This window comes from Gopherus evgoodei, chromosome 2 (genome assembly GCF_007399415.2).
Source record: "Gopherus evgoodei ecotype Sinaloan lineage chromosome 2, rGopEvg1_v1.p, whole genome shotgun sequence".
In the NCBI taxonomy this organism is placed as follows: domain Eukaryota; kingdom Metazoa; phylum Chordata; order Testudines; family Testudinidae; genus Gopherus; species Gopherus evgoodei.
The window spans coordinates 211,812,614-211,821,137 of NC_044323.1; the positions used below are offsets into that span (position 1 = coordinate 211,812,614).

Here is an 8,524-nt window from a genome sequence, read left to right on the forward strand (position 1 = left end):
CGTCCCCAAACATATGGGCGTAGCTTTTCCAGGGCGTACACAATGGCATAGCATTCCTTTTCACTGACTGACCAGTGACTTTCCCTCTCAGACAGTTTCTTGCTGAGAAACACGACAGGATGGAAGTTGTGATCTGTTGCTTCCTGCATGAGCACTGCTCCTATACCACGCTCAGATGCATCTGTGGTTACTAGGAATGGTTTGTCAAAATCCGGGGCCTTGAGTACAGGGTCAGACATGAGCGTTGCCTTAAGCTGGGTAAAGGCTTTTTGACACTCATTAGTCCACTTAACGGCATTTGGCTGGGTCTTTTTGGTTAGGTCGGTCAATGGGGCAGCGATTTGGCTGTAGTGTGGTACAAATCGCCTGTAGTATCCGGCCAAGCCTAAGAAGGATTGGACCTGTTTCTTTGACCTTGGGACAGGCCACTTTTGGATAGCATCCACCTTGGCCTGTAGGGGGTTTATGGTTCCTCGACCCACCTGGTGCCCCAGGTAAGTCACTCTGTTTTGGCCTATTTGACACTTTTTGGCCTTAACAGTTAGTCCTGCCTGCCTGATGCGCTCAAAGACCTTTTCCAGGTGTAGTAGGTGTTCGGGCCAGGAGTCTGAAAAAATGGCCACATCATCGAGGTAGGCAACTGCAAATTCTCCCAGTCCAGCTAGTAAACCGTCTACCAGCCTCTGGAAGGTGGCGGGTGCATTTCGAAGGCCAAAAGGAAGGACATTGAATTTATACACCCCCGCATGGGTGACGAATGCTGACCTCTCCTTGGCAGGTTCATCTAGCGGTACTTGCCAGTACCCCTTGGTTAAGTCTATTGTAGAGATGAACTGGGCACGTCCCAACTTTTCCAATAGCTCATCAGTACGTGGCATTGGATAGTTGTCCGGACGAGTTACCGCATTTAGCTTACGGTAGTCCACGCAAAAGCGTATTTCCCCATCTGGTTTGGGTACCAGAACCACTGGAGATGCCCATGCACTGGTAGATGGGCGGATTATACCCATCTGTAGCATGTTCTGGATCTCCCGTTCTATAGCAGCTTGGGCATGAGGAGACACCCGGTAGGGTGGGGTTCTGATTGGGTGAGCATTACCTGTATCAATGGAGTGGTATGCCCGTTCAGTCCGTCCTGTGGTGGCTGAGAACAATGGGGCGAAGCTAGTGCACAGCTCCTTGATTTGTTGCCGCTGCAGACGTTCCAGGGTGGTTGAGAGGTTCACCTCTTCCACGCCACCGTCTTTTTTTCCGTCGTAGTAGACACCGTCAGGCCACTCAGCATCATCTCCCTGGACTGTAAACTGACAAACCTGTAAGTCTCTGGAATAGAAAGGCTTGAGAGAATTAACATGGTACACTTTAGGCTTTAGTGAGGAATTGGGAAATGCTATGAGGTAGTTTACAGCTCCCAGGCGCTCTTGGACCGTGAATGGCCCTTCCCATGATGCTTCCATCTTATGGGCCTGTTGTGCCTTCAAGACCATAACCTGGTCTCCTACCTTGAAGGAACGTTCTCTGGCATGTCTGTCATACCAGGCCTTTTGCTCTTCTTGAGCATCCTTTAGGTTTTCTCTAGCAAGGGCTAAAGAGTGTCGGAAGGTGCTTTGTAGGTTGCTTACAAAGTCCAGAATGTTAGTTCCTGGAGAAGGCGTAAACCCCTCCCATTGCTGCTTCACCAACTGTAATGGCCCCTTAACCTCGTGACCATACACAAGTTCAAATGGTGAAAACCCTAAACTGGGATGTGGTACAGCCCTGTAGGCAAACAGCAACTGCTGCAACACTAGGTCCCAATTATTGGAGAATTCGTTGATGAATTTTCTTATCATGGCCCCCAAAGTTCCATTGAACCTTTCCACCAGGCCATTGGTTTGATGGTGGTACGGGGTGGCAACCAAGTGATTCACCCCATGAGTTTCCCACAGTTTTTCCATGGTCCCTGCCAGGAAATTAGACCCTGAATCTGTAAGGATGTCAGAGGGCCAACCTACCCTGGCAAAGATGTCTGTTAGGGCCAGGCACACAGTGTTAGCCCTGGTGTTGCCTAGAGCTACTGCTTCTGGCCATCGGGTAGCAAAGTCCACTAAAGTCAGTACGTACTGCTTTCCTCTGGGCGTCTTTTTTGGGAAAGGGCCCAGAATATCCACAGCTACTCGCTGAAATGGGACCTCAATTATGGGGAGTGGCTGGAGAGGGGCCTTGACCTGGTCTTGAGGCTTTCCCACTTTTTGGCATACCTCACAAGACCGGACATACTTGGCAACGTCCTTGCCCATCCCCTCCCAGTGGAAGGACTTCCCCAACCGGTCCTTGGTTCTGTTCACCCCAGCATGGCCACTGGGATGATCATGGGCTAAGCTTAAGAGCTTCCCCCGGTACTTAGTTGGAACCACCAACTGTTTTTGCGGCTGCCATTCTTCCCGGTGTCCACCAGAAAGAATTTCCTTGTATAAAAGTCCTTGGTCTATAACAAACCGGGATCGATTAGAAGAGCTGAGAGGCGGTGGGGTGCTCCGTGCCGCCGCCCACGCTTTCTGAAGGCTGTCATCTGCTTCCTGCTCAGCCTGGAACTGTTCCCTTGAGGCTGGGGTCACCAGTTCTTCCTCAGACTGGGGACTTGGGCTTGGTCCCTCTGGAAGCGATGTAGGTGATGGGGTTGTTTCCGTTGCTGGTGAACCGCTCTCCGCTGGTGCACCTGAGGGTATTTCAGGCTCTGGCTGAGCCGTTTGGGTATGGCTGTCTTTTGCTTCTGCCAGTTCTGGCTTGCTGGCGCCCTCTGGCGTTGAGTTTGAAGATGTGGTTGCACTTGCTGGTGCTGGTTGCGGTTCCAGTTCCGGGCCTGGGACTGGAGATGCTGTGGCTGTTTCAGTGGTAGGCATGGAATCCGGGTCCACTGCCTCTGTCTGGGTCTCTGGTAACACAGACGGGGCTTCTGTGGACGGCTCAGGAACAGGAATGGGTCTGGAAGCTTGCCTGGTTTGGCTACGGGTAACCATTCCCACTCTCTTGGCCCGCCTCACCTGGTTGGCCAAGTCTTCCCCCAGTAGCATGGGGATAGGATAATTGTCATAGACTGCAAAAGTCCACATTCCTGACCAGCCTTTGTACTGGACAGGCAGTTGAGCTGTAGGCAAGTCTACAGCTTGTGACATGAAGGGGTAAATTGTAACTTTGGCCTTTGGGTTGATGAATTTGGGGTCAACGAAGGATTGGTGGATAGCTGACACTTGTGCCCCCGTGTCTCTCCACGCAGTAACCTTCTTTCCGCCCACTCTCAAATTTTCCCTTCGCTCCAAGGGTATTTGAGAGGCATCTGGGCCTGGGGATCTTTGGGGTGATGGTGGTTTAATGAATTGCACTCGCATGGTGTTCTTGGGACAGTTGGCCTTGATATGTCCCAGTTCATTACACTTAAAGCATCTTCCATCTGATGGGTCACTGGGCCGAGGTGAGTTACTGGAGACTGGTGAGGTTGAAGAGTAGGGTATCTGTGGCTTTACTTGGGTGGTATGTAGGGTCTTTGGCTGTCCTCGGTTGTAGGGTTTATGGTCTGTGTGCCCCCTGGGGTAATCGTTCCCCTTGACAGTAGCTTTTTTGCTTTCTGCCAGTTCCATCCATTTGGCTCCAATCTCCCCCGCCTCAGCGATAGTTTTGGGATTTCTATCTTGTATGTACCGTGTGATGTCTTCAGGAACACCATCCAAGAACTGCTCCATTTGTATGAGGAGGTTCACTTCTTCCAAGGATTGAATGTTGTTTCCTGTTAACCAGGCCTCATAGTTTTTTGCAATGTAGTAGGCGTGTTTGGGAAATGACACCTCTGGTTTCCACTTTTGGGTTCTGAAGCGCCGACGGGCATGATCTGGGGTTATCCCCATCCGGTATCTGGCCTTGGTTTGAAAAAGTTTATAGTCATTCATTTGCGGCTTGGGCATTTCAGCTGCCACCTCTGCTAAAGGTCCACTGAGGTGTGGCCTTAATTCTACCATGTACTGGTCTTCGGGGATGCTGTACCCAAGACAGGCTCTTTCAAAATTTTCCAAGAAGGCCTCGGTGTCATCACCTGCCTTGTAGGTGGGAAATTTTCTGTGCTGTGGAGCAATAATTGGCGCCGGGTTGTTAGGGGTGGCTGGCACATGCAGCCCAGCTTTTGCCAACTCCAGTTCATGTTTCCTCTGTTTTTTCTTCTCTTCATTTTCTTTTTCCATTTGTTTTTGTTGTTTTTCCATTTCTTTTTGGTGTTTTTCCATGTCTCGGCGGTGGGCCGCCTCATCTTCTGCTTGTTTCCTTCGGTAGGCCACCTCTTCTTCTTCTAGTTTTCTTTTGTGTGCTGCCTCTTGGGCTGCCTGTTCTCTTTGGAAGGCTGCCAGTTTCATGTTTTCTTCCTTTTCTTTTATCTCCATCTCTTTTTGTTTTATTTCTAGTTCCTGTTTGTGTTTTTCCATCTCTCGCCTGTGTTCAGCTTCTTTGAATTGGTCTTCGGCCTCCATTTTTGTCCTGGTAGACATGGTTCCGGTTTTCTTGTGTTGGGGTGCCCTCCGGTGTTTCTCTTTTGAACTGCAGGCTCTGTTGCCTCCTGAAGTCTGCCTAGCAACAGTGTTTTTTTTCCCTTTCTCTCTCTAGCTAATGTTCAATTAAGGGAAACCAGAAAAACCACTTTATTTGCATGCATATAAGTGCTGGTACTTGCCACCTAATGGGAGGGCTATTGCATGACAAAAGACCCTCAACAGTCTTCTCGCTTAACATGCAAACCACAAACTGCTAGAGAGAGCAGAAAAAAAAAAATTCTCTCTGGTTCCCTTTTAAAACCAAACTGTTTCTCTCTGCTAAAAAGCCCTTAGCAGAGAAAAGAAAAATATAATATTCCTACTGGCTTCTGGATTCTGTCTAGATCCCACCGCTGCTACACCATGACATAACCTTATTCCCAGATTTTGGACCTTAGCGTCCAAAATATGGGGGTTAGCATGAAAACCTCCAAGCTTAGTTACCAGCTTGGACCTGGTACTGCTGCCACCACCCAAAAAATTAGAGTGTTTTGGGGCACTCTGGTCCCACTGAAAAACCTTCCCTGGGGACCCCAAGACCCAAATCCCTTGAGTCTTACAACAAAGGGAAATAATCCTTTTTCCCTTCCCCCCTCCAGATGCTCCTGGAGAGATACACAGACACAAGCTCTGTGAAACTACGCAGAGTGATTCCCCCTCTCCGTTCCCAATCCTGGAACAAAAGTACTTTCCTATTCCCCCAGAGGGAATGCAAAATCAGGCTAGCAATCCAACACACAGAACTCCCCTGATTTCTTCCTCCCACCAATTCCCTGGTGAGTACAGACTCAATTTCCCTGAAGTAAAGAAAAACTCCAACAGGTCTTAAAAGAAAGCTTTATATAAAAAAGAAAGAAAAATACAAACAAATGCGCTCTCTGTATTAGATGATACAACACAGGGTCAATTGCTTAAAAGAATATTGAATAAACAGCCTTATTCAAAAAGAATACAAATCAAAGCACTCCAGCACTGATATTCATGCAAATACCAAAGAAAAGAAACCATAGAACTTACTATCTGATCTCTTTGTCCTTACACTTAGAAACAGAAGACTAGAAAATAGAACTACTTCTCCAAAGCTCAGAGACAGCAGGCAGACAGACAAAAGACTCAGACACACACTTCCCTCCACCCAAAGTTGAAAAAATCCGGTTTCCTGATTGGTTTTCTGGTCAGGTGTTTCAGGTGAAAGAGACATTAACCCTTAGCTATCTGTTTATGACAGCTGTATATTCCTGTTCTTCGTACTAGTTGTCTTGCAAATATTGATATCAAATATTGTAGCTTTACCTTTTGCTCACATTTAAAATCAGTTGTATCATAACCCATTCCTGTTTTGATCTTCCCTCTCTGAAGCAGTATATTTAAAATTGCCTTAGACCATGGTTAGTAAATTTTGCTGGTCTACAGCCTCAGCAGTGTTCTTGGTAATTCATAAACTAAGAAGGAGCAGACCCAGCCCTTCAGCTGCCCTCATTAGTGACTTCTCTTGCTGCAGAAAAGAGTCTTGTTTATACCTTTTAAATACCTATGTTAGATGCCCACATTCTGTATCCATGTTGGCTAACATAAGAATCAAGCTTTTGTAGTACTTTGGAAAATCCACAATCAGGAAACACAGCTCTTCTGTATAATTTTACTAAGCTCTGTCTGTATTGAAAAACGAAGTTTGAATCTGGCTCTCCTAACCCTACATACTGCCCAAAGGGCCCAGCTTCTGCCCTGTATTCTTGTTCTGGCTTATTAAGCTCTGTCTGTATTGAAAAACGAAGTTTGAATCTGGCTCTCCTAACCCTACATACTGCCCAAAGGGCCCAGCTTCTGCCCTGTATTCTTGTTCTGGCTTATTTTATTGAGATCACCCATCCTCACTAGGCTAAAATGCCAAGAAGATTCCAGTTTCAATATGAAGCACTATGTAGCAGTAGTTTCTGCTTCTAAAAGGAAGCCGCCTAGTTTGCTGATAATTTGGATACAAATATGAGTCCAACTTTTACCCAAACCTTGTTTCTTTGTCAGGGATAATAGCCATGAATAAGTACAAGATTAGGTAAAACTGAAAAACATCCCTCCTCTTTCTTGCAGGATGTGTGAGTACGTAGATCATTTGCATGAACACTTCAAATATCCTGCCATAATCAAGAAAGCTTCCTATGTACCACCTCAGGTATGCTGTGAGATGGTCAACTGTCCTAGTAAAGAAAGCATCTTAATTACAAGCAGTTTAAAGCTAAGATTGCATTTGAAAGGCTCTCTTACAAAGTCATCTGCAGAATGAAAAAGTTGGAGATGTGCTATTAGACTAAACTATTGCATAGGTTTGGCGGTTCAGAACTGTTAAAGGCAAGGTGTACATTCCAGCACACACGCTTCAGGAAGTGGAGTGTGACCCTGGCTTAAAACTCAACCCAAAGCAATTCTCTAGTTACGGATGTTTAATGTATCTGCATTGCTGGGCTAACCAACTTAGCTAAAAAAAGTATTTATACTTCTCTGTTCAGCTGGAGAAGACGACGTGAGGGAGGATAATCCACTGGAGAGGCTTTAAAATAGTTTTTAACTGAAACTCGTATTCCAAAACTAAAGATTATTGTCTAACTACAATTCTGTTCAGCCCAGACTCTTTAGAACTCTAGTTTTCCATTCAACATTTGCATCAGGCGTTAGGAGATTGACACTAGTTACAGCTGATACCTTTTGTATTACAAATTAGCCTGGCATGATCCCCAGCAGCACAGAGATTACAATAATTATTCTCCAATTGCATGACAGCAGTTGAGTTATTTGAATGAAGAGGGGACTAGAGCTAGTATCACTCAATTTTATTTATTTATTTATTACTATTTATAATCTTGTAGGATGCTGGATATTCCACTGAAATGAAAGAAGAGTCTGCAAGGAAATACCTGTTTCCACAGGGAGAAGTTTGGCAGAAGATCCTTTGTAAGCCATAAAATACAACTGCATTAAGCCTAACCCTGACAATTTTCAGGCTGAAGATTAAATTTCCCAAGCTTTTCACACACTGTTGTTAGGTGATGATACAAGATTTCAGCTGCCAGTAAATGCTTTTGTATAATCAGGCAAAAACCTCCAGGAATTAACATAACACATAGTCCAGGATGTCTAGTTTTTGATCGATGTAGTTTAAAGAAATGACTGGGGCCTATATTCCAGCAAAGTTGTTATACTAAAGTATAACTAGTGGAGGGCTATGAACTGAATTTCTAGATCTAGTCTACAAACCAGTAACTTTGCAGAATCTTTTCATAGATTCCAAGGGCAGAAGGGACCACAGTGATCACCTAATCTGGCCACCTGCCTAATACAAACCTTAGAATTTCCCCAAAATAATTCCTTTTGAACTGGAGCATCCAACGTGACCCTTGGTAAATTTTCCAGGGGATTTTCTCACACTATACTGAAGTATTTGAATTTAGAGATTTAAAATAAAATTCCTTACTGTCTACTCTTGTCCTGATCATATACAAAACTTCATATCAGTTATGTTGTGGAACCAAAAGCTGTTGCATGTACTGTTAAGTACAGAAACAATGAGATGTCCAGTGGCACCTTAAAGACTTAACGTTTATTTGGCATAAGCTTTTGTGGGTTAAAAAAAACACACTTCAGATGCATGTTAAGGATCGAGCTATTCAGAGTTGTCCTACTGATTGTATGTTTAAGTTTGGGCCTCAATGAAAATACTCAAGTTTTTACTCTGTCACTATGTGTGTACGTAAACTTCCATGACTTGGTAAGATGGGCAGCATCATGAAAGGACCAGAACTGGCCCTGACCTCACCTGTAGCGAGGGTAGAGTTGACAGAGCTAGGTGTTATGCTTTATTTGTATCAAGACTTGTGACTAGACATTTGCCAAATCATCAAAATTGAAATCCATGTCCAATAAACTTTTGTAGGAAGCCTGCCTGGTTTCTTGACAATTTGCTCACCTCCTTAACAGCT

General features: G+C 45.3%; 1 protein-coding gene across 5 annotated transcripts in view; it reads left to right on the plus strand.

Moving 5' to 3' along the window:
- Nucleotides 1-8,486, plus strand: part of ENOSF1 (enolase superfamily member 1) — a 30,379-nt gene extending 21,893 nt beyond the window's left edge. For 2 of the 5 annotated variants that reach the window (XM_030552873.1, XM_030552874.1), the window contains 2 exons: nt 6,642-6,723; nt 7,415-8,283. In XM_030552873.1, coding sequence (XP_030408733.1) covers nt 6,642-6,723; nt 7,415-7,510 — 178 coding nt within the window. In that variant the 3' untranslated portion in view covers nt 7,511-8,283. Of the gene's footprint in view, nt 1-6,641; nt 6,724-7,414 lie in introns of those variants that run through there. The other 3 variants (XR_003999107.1, XM_030552870.1, XR_003999106.1) reach the window with 3 other exon arrangements.
- The last annotated feature ends 38 nt before the right edge of the window (nt 8,487-8,524 follow it).